At 43.6% G+C, this 16,137-nt stretch overlaps 1 protein-coding gene across 1 annotated transcript in view; it reads left to right on the forward strand.

Moving 5' to 3' along the window:
• Window positions 1–16,137, forward strand: part of PCSK6 (proprotein convertase subtilisin/kexin type 6) — a 1,364,483-nt gene that overhangs the window by 654,751 nt on the left and 693,595 nt on the right. Inside the window, exon 4 of the mRNA XM_086958053.1 lies at window positions 3,342–3,485. Coding sequence (XP_086814179.1) covers window positions 3,342–3,485 — 144 coding nt within the window. The remainder of the gene's footprint in view (window positions 1–3,341; window positions 3,486–16,137) is intronic.

A 16,137-nucleotide genomic window follows, 5' to 3' on the forward strand; every position in this document is an offset into this window, starting at 1 on the left:
GGCCCTCACCATGGAGGAGCGGACGCTCCGGCTGTGCTGGCAGAGGAGCCTTCGGAGAGCGAGAGCATCGCGGCCTTATGCCCCGGAGATCCCGATCGGGATGTTGACAGCTTTGCCGCACGGAGGGGACTGGTCCCCGCTGATGGATTGGGAGGACGCGGGGTTGCAGGTGGTGGGTGACTTGTATATAGATGGGGCGTTGGCACCGTTCGACGTGCTCCGGGACCAGTTCGGACTGCCTGAAGGGGGCTTCCTACTGCACGCGGCTATAGTGGCTGCCGTGCAAAAGCACTGGAGGGAGGGGCTCCTGGAACCCGCGACGACTATGGCATGCCAATATGTGGTGATGGCGGCTGGTACATTCAAAGCTGTGACGTGCCTCCATAACAGGATGCTGAACGATGGGCTGGAACCACTCCATGGGCTCAAGGCTAAGTGGGAGGAGAGCGTTGGCCGGCCCATACCGGATACGGCATGGGGCCATATCCTGCGACGCACGTGGAAGGGCACTAGGAATGCGCGCTTTCAGCAGGTCCATTTTTATGTGCTCCATAGGGCCTACCTGACTCCAGAAAAACTACAGCGGCACTTTAGGGTGCCGGATGCCTGTTGCCCCCGGTGCTCGTCCCTAGGGGCGGACATGGACCACTTGTTTTGGGGGTGTCCGCAACTGGGAACTTATTGGGCGGAGGTAGGGGACCTCCTGAATGAAGTGACTGACAGGGAGGTAGACTTCGACATGGCGACGTGTCTATTGCTCTGGTTCCCACATACTAAGCACACCAAGGTGACCAGTAACTTTATAGATCTGGGTCTGATATTGGCTCAAAGGGAAATATCGTGGCACTGGAAGGCCAGGGGGGGTCCCTCACTGCGTAGGTGGAAGAATGAGTTGCTGCGATGGTCTGACTGCGAGAGCGTGCTCCGGATGAAGCAAGCAGTGAAGCTGGGGAATGAGAAGGCTCTGGATGCAGCGCGTGCGTGGGAGTTAGTGGTACAGGCTCTGCGGGATGCTTTGGTTGAGGATGAAGACGGCGAGGACTAAGCCGCTGGACACCGCGGGGCGAACACAGGAGTATGACACCACGCACTGTAGTGGAACCATCCAGTTCAGTAGAGCGAAACACGCACCTTAGCAGTTGCCAGGGGGGGGGGGGGGCGTTGGGGGGGTTAGTTGTAGGGGGGGTTGGGGAGGGCCGGAAGCCGTTGGAGGGTTGCTGGTGGAGGCCTGGATCTACTGGGACTGGGGGTATTGAGTGGCGGGCGGATTGAGTGGTTGGAACGGCCTGGCACGAAGGCCCGAATAGCCTAGAGCAGGCCCCGATGGGGGCGATTACGTTGATACCTCGGAGTTGGCTGACGGGACTGTTGTTGCGGGTGGGGGGGTAAAAGCAGATACTTAAAACGACCTTTCGCCAGGGTCCCAATGGGACGTACACTGTGTTGTGCTCCTCCGGAGCGATCTGATATGCCGCCCGGCCTCCGGGATGCGGGCTGAATGGCTGTGTACAATTGTGAATTGTTACTAGTGGGAGGGGCCCACAAATGTACTGGCTGATTACTTTTTCCTGCTGTTTATAACTCTGCAATAAAAATATATTTAAAAAAAAAAAAAAAAAAACCGAGGTGTTTATATAGGGTTGACCACTGACTTTTTGCCTACATTAGGGAACTTTCCTATAATCTGAGAAGTCACCATTCTACACCAGCATGATGAAAATACGTCAACTTGGACTACATATTTAACTTACATGTCTACTGTCCTACCCTGAGCTGTAGATATTGTGTTGCTTGTACCAAACTTTCTGATGTTATTGAAAAGTCATTGTGAAGATGAAAATACACTTTATCAAGTTCTAAGAAAGATAATGACATGCTGAATGTGGACCAAAGGCAGACAGGCTAAATTAGCTTGCTCAAAACGGAGTCTGACTCAGATGATTAACGCAGAGGAGACCTTGAAGAAGAGTTGTGTATCATCTGCATAATCTAAATCTTGGTGCTGTTTTCTGTGAGTAGAGGACAAAGTGGGTCCATGTAAGGGTTCAAGACGACAGAAGACCGTGTGATAGGGATATTTTGTGGCCTGGAAGTGGCCATGTGATCAAACTGGTGTCGCTTGGAAAGGTAGGAGGAGAACTGGTGATGGACATTGCTGATGAATCCCATTTTCTGTCCTCTATTTCTCCCTTACTCTCCCTGTACTCATCTCCCCTTCCCAGGAGAGTAAACACAGAGCCAGGCAGGCTCCATGTTTAAATAATTCTTAACATTGGCAGCATCTAAATTGTCTGCAGCTAGTACTGTAAAGTATACAAAAAAGTGATGAATGAAATGCTTGACTTAATCTCAGCCACTGCTAATTTCTCTGGGCCACATCCCAGTTCATCGTCATTTTGCACACCATTCCAGCTCAGTTTGGACCCAGCCAAATGCAAATCAGTCTAGACACTTCTCCAATCGGAACAGTCCAGCCCGAAGTCCCAAGTCAAGTCCTGTTTGAACTGAATCACAAATAACCCAGGACTGATTTTGCACTACTCAGGGCTCATTAGCCAAGTATAACTTGCTTCCAGTGACACAGTGTGCACGGGACCCACATCAAGGCATAACTGTCCCACTTAGGACAACACACCAAAGAATACCAAAAAGTGATGGCTCGAATACTTGAACTTATCTCAGCCACTAGTAATTACTCGGGTCACATCCCAATTCATTGTTCATTTGCACATCATACCACCTCAGTTTGGAGCCAGCTATATGCAAATCAGTCTTGACCCTTCTCCAGTGGGAACAGTCGCAGTCCAGTCCACACTGCCAAGTCAGGCCCTCTCTGAACCGGAACACAAGCAACCAAGGAACGGTTTTACCATACTTAGGGCCCATCAGTATTTTGCAGCAGGTACAGGGCAGACTGGGTCCCTTCCAACTTCTGGGCTCCGGTGCTACTTCACTAGATGCACTGCATTAGCTAAGCCGATGTTCGTACCGGATTTACACAAAACCTTGAGCTCTGTGAAGAACAATTGTTATTACTGCTCTAACACTATGGCATTCATTTTATTAAGGGTGAATAGGTAAGTGGTTTTTCCTGAGTAATAGCCTGTTGCTCAGGTCTCAGAACCATTGTAATGCCTCTATTCTCAACTTTTTGTCTGACGTAATATACTAGCCACTACTTTGGTAATCACAACAAGAATATCAGTATTCTATTTCTGTATTATACTTGAAATATTTAAACATTGATTTTTCTCTTTAAAATATATTTAGTCAATAACTGTGATTTTTGGAGTTTGCAGCATGTTTCATTTTATTTTTTATTTTCTCACGGGCGCCCTCAGCATTGCGGCGATAAGACCGCACGCTGTAGATCGGAGATGAACATCGTAGCGGCTTGGGAAAGAGGTTACACCGGCAAAAACGTGGTGGTGACCATTCTGGACGACGGGGTGGAGAAGAACCACCCAGATCTCATGCAGAACTATGTAAGTAAAGCTGCAGACTTTAATTTGTTCGATTTTATTTTCACAAAACGGGGACCAAGTTATTTATTGAAGGGGCAAACGTGAATAACCATGAGAGGAAAAGGCAAACAGAAAAATAGACTCTGTAGTATAGCCAGTAAACGGATAAACTCTTGGGAAAAGTGAGAGGTGTGTTTAAGTGAGGTCAGCACGACACTGTACTCAATAAGCGATCTCTAGCTGATCAGACGCACTGCCTAAATAAATGAGGCTAGATACATGCGCACCTGTGGAGCACTCATAGACACTATGAATACAAAAGTGTCACTAAGGTTTGGGGTGCAAACCCCTTCTCTATATTTTGGACTAGCAGAAATAAGTAGAATATGGCCCTTTTAAAGATTGTGTAGTTTCTACACAGGTTGTTAACTTTGTTCTTATACTTCTTTACTTGCTGATGACATCTACCTGTCCAGCAGTACGTAAATAACATGTTTCATGGGTTCAACCAATCACAGTACAGCTATATGCAATACTAACAAACTAAATAAAATAATTATAAGATCCTACTGACCTAGGTCAATGGATGTGGCAAAACAAATCTAGTTACACAATACACTGACAAGCTTAGTAGAAGAATAGCTCTACGATTCCTGGGGCAGGTAGGAAATGCCTTTAATTATTGCAACAGTGAGGAAGGAAAGGAAGCTTCTACAGAGTTCTCCGAGAACAGCATGTCAACAAAGTGTTACATTAGTGCACATTTGTGCTATGCACGAAGAGATGAGAAACAAAACACACACCGACATCATGGCTGTGTTGAAATTGAAGTTGGATGTTGAATCTAGTTTGGTGAAGCACAGGAAAATAAGTTTAAGACAATGCACTGTTTTCGTTTTTAATTCAAAGTGCTTATTATGTTATACATACATTATTTATTAACACCATCGCTGCTGCAGCAATTCTCCTCATATGCTGACTCTTATGTTTTCCGATTGTTCATGACGAGCTCAGCTCGTCATCAGCACAGCTCAACCGTGCCTCATGACGAGCTGAGCTCGTCATGAGCAGCGAAGGGGTTAAACAGAAATATCTTGATCACATCCCCTCTCATTGATTAATCAATCCTCATTAACTTCATCATTTTTTATTTTACAACACAGACTCTGTCATCTTTGGACTCGTGCTCCAAATTCTTCCAAACCCTTCATCTCATCACGAGCCTTAATATCCTGCATCTCCTCTAGTTCAATATCACCTCTTTTCTTTTTCTCTGCAAACGTTATTGGCTCTTTCTCTTTTTTTACACCTACAATTTAAACCCCCTTTAAAATAAATTACCTCAGAAATTTTAGCAAAACGGATGAGTTCAATTATATATAAAGCATAAATGGGGTTAGCATTTTCCTAAGTACATCCCTGCCAATAGTATCAGACAATTCACCAACCTTTTGCAAAACCTTTCCAACCTCATTGAACAATATGCCAACCGATTCCCACAATACTTGTTCTTCAAGAACTTTAGTTTAGCTTCACACAAAATGATAGTAACATTACTAATTTAACTATTAGTCATCTTGCTATATTCAGGGATAAAGATGCTACACAGTTGGATCATCAACACACAGCAGACTGTACCCTCCTTCGCAAGAAGGATGTCTAACGCAAGTCGATTTTGCATAACCATTGGGCTCATAGCCATTAGTTCTATGTCTATATGAGTTAATGTATCAGTAGTATTAGTAACAAAGTGATCCACTAAGTTGGACAGCTTTCTAATCTTCACACCTTTTAAAGCCACACCAATAAGAAATTGAAACACCAAATACATCCAATAAAACTTTTCAAAAAGTATGTTTTGTTCTTCTAAGATTCCCATTACTCTTTTCATTTATTTTATTCACGTTATAAACTCTCAGATATACAAAGGAAATATTTTTGCTTCCCATCCAATTAGGAGGGTGGTTTAAATAAGCCATAGCTCGCATTACACTCAATCTTAACAAAACATTCTCCTGTTTTATCACTCTGAGATTTCTCACATACCATACACATTACTTATTTCTTTTCTTACTTCATTGCCAGTCTGGCATACATTCTGGAACATCTGAATTTCTCTTCAGCTTCTTCTTCTAATTCAGCCTCTCTAATTTCTTCCCAATTTCTGCTAATGCTCACCTTTCTCTCATTATACTCTTCAATACATTCCCACCCCACATCACTCAATTTACACGTTTGTTTTTAGTCCTGTTAGATTTTGGATTAGAACACGTTATTAGTCTTAAATGATTAGAAATATATTTCACATCTTCAGAATCAGTAGAGCTTTCTAGGAGGCATTGTAGTCCATAAAAATAAGGTGCTAAAAATTCCGGAACCACAAAAACATTAACAAAACAATTGCAGGATAACAAATAGGTCAGAGGAAGCTGCAAGCCTGTTACCCTCTTTAAAATAGAAGAAATGTGCAACAGTAACAATTGCTAACTTACATAAAAAGCACATACTGGGACAATGAATGTAAGTAAATGTTTTACTTAAATTCACCTAGTTACCGATTTCTGTTTGTTAATTTGGTGTCTGCTACTCTATTCTAAGTAGTGGTTATCTATCTATTCTCATTTGCAAGTTACTCATATTCAGCTGGTGAGGCTAGACACAATAGTAAACCAACTAGAAATATTATCATAACCATTAGAACTATTATTAAAATTGAGCAGCATCTTTGCTTGCTGATTGCCAAATTTCCTCTAAGAAAAATATTAACCAAAACAAAATCAAAAAGAAAAAGTCCTGCCACTAAGTCTAAAGTGACTCAGTCAATATATTATAAGTTCAAGGAAACCCTTTTGTCTTCATCTGGATACCGAATGTATAAAATAAAATAGACTCTAACTCAGCATACTTTGCAAGCTAAATGGAAAACAACATCGAAAGAAATTCAGTAACAAAAATTCTGTTCAGGAAATCATTTAATATTTATCTTTTTCAATGTTCATTTATCATAGTTCATAGTGGTTCTTCAAATATTAACAGGCAACCTGTCAGATCATATTTTTCTAGATCATCATCTTCTGATTCTATAATCAACATAGAAGATCATTTAGGAGCTACATATCTTCTTGTAGGCACTCCCACTCTTGTTGATGTATTGACTGATGGCTGCTCACTTTCACTTTAATCAAAGTTGTGTTCTCCTTGATCTTGGTCTTCTCTAATTGTCTTTGGTGCTTCTGTTTTCTAAATCATAAAACAAAAGGAGTGTGACCCTTCAACAAGCCAAGAGGACAAGGCCACAGAGATATAAAACACAAAACACTCCCCTAAACAAGAAACCAGTTTAAAAGTGCAAGAAATAGGTTAGATAAATGTGCAACTGTGCGAAGTTGGGGGCCGCCGTCAACAGAGGTTGAGCTGGAAAACATGGCGGCAGCTAGCTTGGCAGCCGCTTGCTCCCCGGAGCCACCCGCGTCCCACCTTAACGAGGGGAAGCTGAGACCTGTCTTACCTGTGTCGGAGCCGTTCTGAATGGTTTGCCTTCTTCCCTGTTTGGCTCTGCTACATTTCTTTTCCTTTTCGTAGGGCATGTGTTGTGGAGCCTCGGCACCCGTGGTTTCCCCCCACTCGTCTCGGTGGGTGGCGGCTGCCTTGGAGCTGAGTAAGGGCCGCAGAGCAACGGCTCGCGGGCTCCTCCGTGTCAGCACAGGTAGCTGCAGCACCAGTCAAGTTTCCAATGTCCTGGAGCAGGCTGACGCTGGAGGGGAGCGTTGGAAGGAGCCAAATCCAGGTGGTGTCTTTCCTTTGCGGTCTCCCCCGCATTTACAGCAGCAGGAGCAGGTACAGGGGGTCCAGGCGAAGTGGGTGACTTTATTTCCTCAGGCGACACCAACCCCAGTGCTTCCAGTCAAAGGGTTAAGGAAGGGCAGGAGGTGGGGAGGGGCCACTCAGGGGCCAGTAACATCAAAATTAAATGGTGAAAGCTCTAAACAGCCCCCGAGGAGAAATCTGCCAGTGGGAAGAATCAGGGAAAAAGTAATGCAACCAATGTATACACAGACGGTAGCTGCTCTTCCTTCCAGCGGTGTGAGGTCAAAGGTAGGAGCATCAAGGCAGGGAGGGCAAAAAGTAATCCTCTGGATCTCAAAGTTAGAATTAACCCCTCATTGAGGTCATATTTCAAAGTACAACCACCCGTACCAGACATTGCGAAGCAGGACGAGGGTCTTAGAAGGGGGTCAGTAGGTCTGCCTGTATCAAGTTCCATCATGGAGGGGATGGAGGTCTCCGGAGGTCCCCTGCCTATAGTATCAACTCCAACTCTAACTTCTGAAAGTAGCTTAAAAGAAGCCCCAACTAAAGGACAGGATACAGAAGGGCAGAAGGTCTTGGCATCTCTAGGGGTGGAAGTCAGGCGTGACGCTGAGGTGGACAAAGGCTCCAAGGATCACAAAATAAGGGGCCTTCAGTAGCTTCTTGGAAGCTCTCTTTTCCACCCTGTCGGAGGACACCAAAAGGGGTTCTCAGAATCTGTAGCCAATCAAGGAGAGATTAGGAACTTTTGTGAGACATTGGATCAAAAAATTGACCTCCTCTCCTAAATACTAGAACAGACACCTTGGAGAACACAGTAGAAGGATTGAAGGATGACCTTGGAGCAGCCAAAGCTAACATACTCATTCTCAAGATGAAGGAGCTGGGTCTTCAAGATAGGCTTGAGATGTTGGAGAACAACTCCCAAAGAAGCAATTTGCGTATTTTGAATGTCCCGGAGGGATGGGAGAGGGATGGTCTCAAATCTTATATGATTTAACTTTTAAAATAATCGAGGAGTCAGGAGAAGATTTCAGGAAGGACATCCAGAGAGTTCATGGAGACCATTTTAGAAGGATCCCCTACAGAAAAAAGCCTAGGAAATTTTTTATCATTTCCATACCTACTCCTTCAAAGAAAAGGTCCTCAATATGGCCTTAAAGGGGAAATCTTTGAAGGCCAGAGACTTTTTATTTGAAATATGCTCAGATCTGGCCGGAGTCACCCTTGACAGGCAGTGGGAGTTGGGGAGAAAGTTGGACGATTTCAAGAAGTTCGGTGCTTGGTTCAACTTAAATTCCTAGCCACTTTGAAAGTTATGCATAATAATAAAATGCATAATGTAAGATCGGTACAAGAAGCAGATGACTTACTATAAAGTCTGGGGAAGGGCGAAATATAGCAGGCAGGCCTATCCCAGGGGGTGTGGCACCCATCCATGGTATCCACTTATAAAGAACAATATGGCAAACTTCGCTAGTAGGACTTCTAAATATATCTTCCTATCTACCTTTCTGTTTTTTGGTTTCTAAAATAGTACCAGAGAGGTAATTAGAAGGTCCTCACACAAAGGTCTACTTAAGGACACTTAGTTACTGGAAGTTAAGGCTCGGACTCTAGCTTCTCTTCTACTTCTTTTTTTGTGTTCTTTTCTTGGTTACAAAGGACGTGGTGGACGGCTATGGGGTGCAGTAAATGGATTCTATTTGTCCAGGTAAATGGGGGGGGGGATGTTCTCCTGGGAGGGGTACGTCAGGGAGGTTGAGTGCACAGGGTGGGGAGCATAGGGGTAAAAAACAAAAACTTTTCCTCTTTCACCTTAATGTTTGTTCAGATTGCCCTAGTTGTGTTGGCTCTGGTGGACTCATGATTCTCAAGTATACCTCTATACCCTAATGAAAGCGATTCAGTTTTTGTCCTGGAATGTTAATGGCCTGCACCTGAAAACCAGAAGGGTAAACATTCTGCAATGTTTACAAGTTTTACACAGGTCATTATCCTTCAGGAAAATCTTTTGAAGGAAGCGATCTCTGAGGTATTTCAAAATCAAAAATGGGTAGATTATTTAATCTGCTCCGATCAGAGTGCCAATATAAGGGGCTTTACTATATTAATTAAGAAGCAAGCAAAAGCCAGCATTTTTGATTCTCTGGTTGACCCATGTGGCAGGTGGGTCATTGTGAAGGTTATTATTTGGGTTATCCACTTACCTTGGTGAGCTATTATGGCTCAACCAAGACGACCCCTCCTCTCTTAAAACAATTTTTTAGAATCTCCCGGATTACCCAGACCCGGTGATCATGGCTAGGGATTTAAACATAGTCCTGAACCCGAAGTTGGATAAGTCGACAGGAAGTAGAGCTAAGGTGCCCTCTAGATCTCGGATGTACCTCAAATCTATGATGGCACAGACTGTTTGACGTTTGGAGAGACAGATCAGGTTCTCAGCTGGTAGCCTCATACTACAGTAGTAAATATGGCTTCAAGTCGAGAATCGACTACATCTTTGTTAGTCACAGCTTGAGAGGTAAGATTAAGGACATTGGTTATTAAATTCCCATCTGTCGGATCAATCAGGGATCTGGTTGGATCTTGTCCTGACAGTCAGCATCCTAGTGTCTGGACGTTCGATCGAACACTACTTCTCGATGGTGAGGAGATGAAATATTTATCTCAGGAGACTGAGGGGTTTTTGGGTATCAAAGTAGGTTTGGCTGCAACTTTGGGATTCTCTAAAGGCCTTTTTAAGGGGCATAATCACGAGTAGGGTTTGTTTCAGGAACAGACAATATAGAGAAGAGGTGGCTTACAAGGAGGCAGAGTTGATGGTAGTAGAGTTGGGCCTAAATAAGGAGACTGACTCTGAGAAAATGCAGGAAAATTTGGTTAAATTACGAAGTTTAAAAGATCAGTTAGATACCATCCTTCAGTCTAGGGTTAGATGTAGATGGGAGGCCAGTCAGCTTTCCCATTTTGAGTATGGAGAAGGTACAGGAAAACTCCTGGCATGGAAGGCTAAGTCTGACATGTTGCGCAATCTGATCAATCAAATCGACAACATGGGTGGGACTACTACTCTGTCCACAGATGAGGAGATAGGGGGCGCTTTTTAAAATTTCTTTCAGGGTCTGTACCAAGAAGATAGTGCAGTGGACAAAACCATGGCCATGGAGTGGCTGCATGAGAGCACGCTTACCCCCCTGAATTTAAATCAACAAGAAGATTTAGAATGGGGTATCTCTTGGGAAGAGATGAGAAAGGCCATTCTTGCCTGTAAACGCGGGAAAGCTGCTGGCCCAGCTGGGCTGCCAATAGAACTTTATAGATCCTTGGGAGAGGTGGTAATTCCCATCTTGGCACAGCTTTTTAACGATATCTTATCCGAAGGTGTGAGGCTTCCAGGCACATGAGGAGAGGCTACTATCACCTTGATCCTGAAACCGGGGGAAAACCCAGCCTGTTGTGGGTCTTATAGGCCCATTTTGCTGTTGAATGCAGATTATAAAATCTTTGCCAGGATTCTGGTGGGCAGGTTGGGATCGGTCGCGGGCGATATGCTTCACACCGATCAAAAGGGTTTTGTTAAAGGTAGGAACATTTCTGACCTTACTTATGATCTTATTGGTGCAATGGACCTGGCCACAACTTAATCGCTTCCCCTTGCTGCAATAACATTAGATGCCATGAAGGCCTTCGACAGGGTCAATTGGGTGTACCTATCTGCAGTCATTGAGAAATTTATTTGGGGGACAAGTTTTACCATGCTATTCAGCTGATTTATCCAGATCTGTCAGCTAGCCTTCTGGTTAACGGTAACTTGACAAGACCTTTTAAGATCACCAGGGGTACTAGGCAGGGCTCCCCTGTATCTCCCCAACTCTTTGACCTATATATTGAGCCTTATGCTCAGCGGTAAAGTGAGGAGGCTAACATTTTACCATTTAAGCATGGGGTTTGGGAGAGAAAGGTGACCCTGTACGCCTATGATATTTTGGTCTTTTCCCGCTAGGACCTTCCCTGCTGTATAAGGCTGGCAAAAGATTTTGGGCAGGTATCTGGTTACGAGGTGAATGCTGAGAAAACTGAGGTCATGACCTGGAATTTGGCAAGAGTGTTAGCACCAGACCAAACGGGACATGAGGTATCTGGGGGTCAGAATAGTTCAAGATATTGATAAGATCTCAGTGTCCGATTTGGCAAGCGTTTCAAGGGAATGCCAAAAACCTATGAAGTCCTGGGTTCATCTCCCTTTAACCATTCGTGGGCGGATTCATGTGGTAAAGATGGAGGTGCTCCCAAAAATCAATTTCCTCTTTAATGCCATTCCATTACACTTCGACAATCTGGCTATAGTTAAGTTCCAACAGGCTACCAACTCATTTGTCCATTTGTCCAGGTACCAGGCTTTCCTGGAAGAAGCTGAGACGCAGGAGGGAAAAGGGAGGACTCGTACTGACGGATTTGCAATATTACGCATGGGCCTTTCAAGTGTCGCATTCTAGGATGCCTTTAAAAACTCTGGATAATACAGAGGTGGGGGCCATGTTCTCTGCAATGATAAAGGGGGCTGGTCTATCTCAGGAGGGTTTCCTGTTTAAATTTGGAGAACGGAAAATCTTCAAAAAGATCAAACTAAAAGTCCTGCAGGGAATGGCTAGAACATTGACTAGTATTAAAATGTTGACGGGTCTTAACTACTTTTCGAGCCAGGACCCCCTGTGGTACTCTCCAGGTGTCCCAGTTTGCCTAATGGACAGGTTAGCTCTTCCTCTTAGAGAAGCTGGGTTGAAAGTGAGAGGAGACCTGGCTCATGAGGGGAGCGCTTCCATCTTGGACATCACTACACAACAGAGTGGAAGAGGGTTTGTCAAAATTCAAATACATTCAGTTGCAGAGTTGGTCCCAAAACTTGAAAAAACCCATAGGCATAGGTTACATTCTTGAGGAGCAGCTAGTTACAAGACCGGCTGGGAGGAAGGTGGTCTCCTTCCTGTACTGGGTTACTGAGGAGGCAGTGGATGGGGATTTCAAATTGGCCGAAGACTTTTCGGGGGTTACTATACCAAATGAACAGTGTGAACATCTGTGGCAAACATCCTTTAACATCGTCTTCGCCACTGTTAAACCAGCTTGGTTTAGAAGGAACCATTTGTTCACCCTTCATAGGGTCTACTTATCTCGGTCAAGGTTGACCAAAATGTCTAAGGGGCTTCCACTTAGTTTAAAAAAATTTAATTTGGAGAGTGCCTCGGATGTACATATGTTTGTGGAGTGCCCGGACATAGCAGAGTTTTGGGAAAGAGCAGGAAACACCATTGCGGATATACCAGACCTCCCAATACAAATAAATCTTATTTTGATCATCTTTGGAATATCCAGTGAAATTACGGGCCATGCTAGATCTTTCCTTTTCTATGCTATACTGCTGGCCAGGAGGGAGGTATGCAAAGATGGTTAGAAGCTGTACGCCCTCTGTATTCTGAGTGGTTGTCCTCATTGATTGTGACATCTAGGGTGGATCTGTGTGGAACTCAAAGCAAGAAAAAGAAAGCACGATGGGATTTCTTATTAAATTGGTTCAATGCTTAGGCATGGGAGACTTGATAGCCCTCCCCCTTCTTTATCTATTTATTTATGTATCAATTTTGATGTATGTATAAGAAAACTTTGGTCCTATGATTACGCCTCTATGAAACTCTTCTGACTGTGTTGGGCATTCCCAGTTTCTCATCCACTCTTCGTTAACATCAACAGTCGCCAGTGTCATCTGGACTGATTGGGAGAGTGACCATCCCTTTTACTTTGGGTGGGGCTAGTGTCATCCTAATCTGCTGCAGTACTGGTAGGCGGGGCACTTCCTTCTGGTCCCCATCCAATGCCTACGTCTCTCCATTACTGAGTAATGGTACGGGCGGCTTGTAGGTTCACTAATGGTCTGAAGTGAATGAGGATAAAAAAATGTTTTAAAAAGTTCCACTGTGCGAAGATAGATACATAAAACATCAACATACACATATATATTATTTTTTATTATTTATAGTCCATAAACATTTCCGAAAAACACAAAGGACAAAACATGACATTAATATATCTATGTTGCAGAATAAAATTCAATGTAAAATTGCATCAAAATTTATCAAAGCACTTTTCATAATGCAGCATAAGATCATGAATTCATATCCTTTAAATTCAGCAATCAAACATGATAGAAAATATGCAAAATATGCTTCTTGATGCATTTCAGTCTAACTACAGCCACCTTCTTCAGGACAACAACATTTTTTTAACAACACATATAGCTTCTGCCTGATAGGGCTCACGTAAATAACCTCAGAGGTACAAATCTTCACCATTGGCAAAAACGTTACAGGCATATATCAAAAGGTCCTGTCAAAAGCCAGCATCCAAATAGCCCATGCCATCCAGTGATACAACCATCAGGGACTACTGTTCTAATGAACAGCCAAATATGGTAGTACTCCAGCAGAGATTAAAGGTAAGAACAAGTGACCCAAAACCGCTTCTGAATATATCATACACAATTTTATTCGGTATATCCTTCTATGACTCTGTTATTCTTGGTAAATCCCACACTGCACAGGAACCCAACCTTTCGGCCCGTTCATAAATTTTCTTTACCGTTGTTGAGCGGGAGCAGTTGGGTTTGTTCGCTACGCGTTGATGCGACTATCATAAGTTTAGTAATGCGACGAATCTCTTAATTCTCTGTTTGGTTTTCTGTCTGTGTTTTTTCATCCCGATGCTGATTTTTACCTTCCTCTGGATCAATGCAGCGAACTCAAGCTTGACACTGTGAATTTGTAGTTTTTGCCACAAATTCTTAATCTACAGTTTTCACTCTCTTCGTTTGAGGTGCGTAGATTTTATGTGGCAAAGTTCCACGTTTCACAAAATTGTTTGTCACAAGGATGACCCTGAAAGGTCTCTTTCACCTTGTTTCCAAAGAGGGCTTTTAAACATGTTTCTCCACCAGCAGCCATTAACCTTCCCTACTACCCCTGATACTTCCGGTCTGTAACTACAATGGAACCTCTGCTCAATTTGTAATGCTGTGTACAGTAGCATCACCACTCTTGAAGTGTGTCCCTATATCTGATTTTAAAGAAGTCCACAAACTGAATTATGGACCAATTGCTTCATCAATAATTTGGCTATTGTCATGGTGTTGTAGGGCCTAGTTGGGTAGGCTTTTACTCACCTGGAAAACAAACACATTATCACTAAAATGTACCTAAAACTGATGTTAACGTGCATCTCCAAGAAATCCAATTGAATACTAATAAACGGGCCCTCAGACTTGGCAATGCCATAACTAGCCAAAATTATGGACCATGCCAAATCACTACTGGATGTCATGTAAATCGTAACACGCAATCCATCAGCTAGGCAGCATGCTCTTGTTATCACAATTAAGACTACAACTTGTGCTGAAGGTACATCTCACAGGTATGATGCTTCTATGTTCTCTGTTATTGTACAGGCTGCATACACTGATCTCGATATGCCAATATGTTCTCTCTGGAAAGAACCATCCACAAACTGCGTCAAATCAGACAGTTCAAGTGGTACATCCTTTATGTCTGGTATTGGCTCGGTACACAATTCCGTTTCATAAATGCAATCATGATCTCATTTCTCATCATCACTATCTGTGTTGTCTGTAATCGACAAATGTGTTGGAGGTTTCAGGGTTTTGCATCTTCTGAAAGGAATGTTGTCAGCTGCTAAAATTGTTTGCTCAAATTCAGTTAAATGCTGAGTTCCTGTATAAGCCAGAAAAATCTCAACTCAATGAGGGGCTAATACAATAAGTGTGTACCCCATGACAATTACTTCACTTTACTGAATTGCCAGACAAACTGGTGCTTCTGACCCTAGGCATCCATGAAGTGCATCAGAAATTGGATCTAATATGGTAGAGGTATAGCTACAGGCTGCTTCATTTCACCATGCTTTTGGTAAAGGACTGCTAAAGCACATCCTCTCTCACATGACTAAACAAGTAAAGATATTTTTCATAATTTGGCATTTCTAGAGCAGTGGCACTACAAAAATGTTCTTTGAGCTCGAGAAAGGCACTCGTGCACTTGACATCGAATGGTACTGGATCAGAAACATGACTGTGAGTAAGCCTCTGTAAAGGCCAATGCAAATAGGGAAAAGTTTGGTCTCCACTGTCAACAGTAGCCAACCATTCCTAAACGCATTCTGACTTCTCCCTTGGTTGTTTGCAGTGTTTATTCTCACGATTGTAGAAACACACTGTCCTCCTTGTTCTCCTCAGACTGTTCACATTGCCTCAGGTGACTGTCTTTTTTTTTTTTGTCCTCATTTGCCCTTGCCCATGTCCAAGTAGGCTGCCACCGACCACCACTATGTGCAGAAAACCCCGTGCTCCACGCCTAAGCTGGGAGCTCAAAGGAGGCCGCACATACCATATTTTCTTGGCGGAAGAGGGCAAAAAACCCACAGAGAGAGGAAACCAGGGTAGACCTACAAACTCCATCAAGGTGTTTTACCACCTGTCGGACCTTCAAATGACTGCGGGGGCCCTTTGCCGTAAGTCCGTGGAGCAGGATGAAGGCATAATCATAGGACCCGGAGGGGGGAGAAAGAAGAAAAAAACCACCCCGGAATTCCTATTTCCATTTTACCAAAAGCTCCTAGAAGGCGAGATTCTTTCTAGATCAAGACCCAGCCAAGTCCATTTTAGAGACTTCATAGAGAGATGTCAACCACTCAGATATGAGGGAGATGTTACCTCAACCCAAGACCTACAAATCTGTCTCCTTGCCAGGAGGATGGCGTAAAACAGAAAATGTCTGGCTTTTCCACAGATTTT

Source organism: Lissotriton vulgaris, chromosome 2_1 (assembly GCF_964263255.1).
Source record: "Lissotriton vulgaris chromosome 2_1, aLisVul1.2, whole genome shotgun sequence".
NCBI lineage: Eukaryota > Metazoa > Chordata > Amphibia > Caudata > Salamandridae > Lissotriton > Lissotriton vulgaris.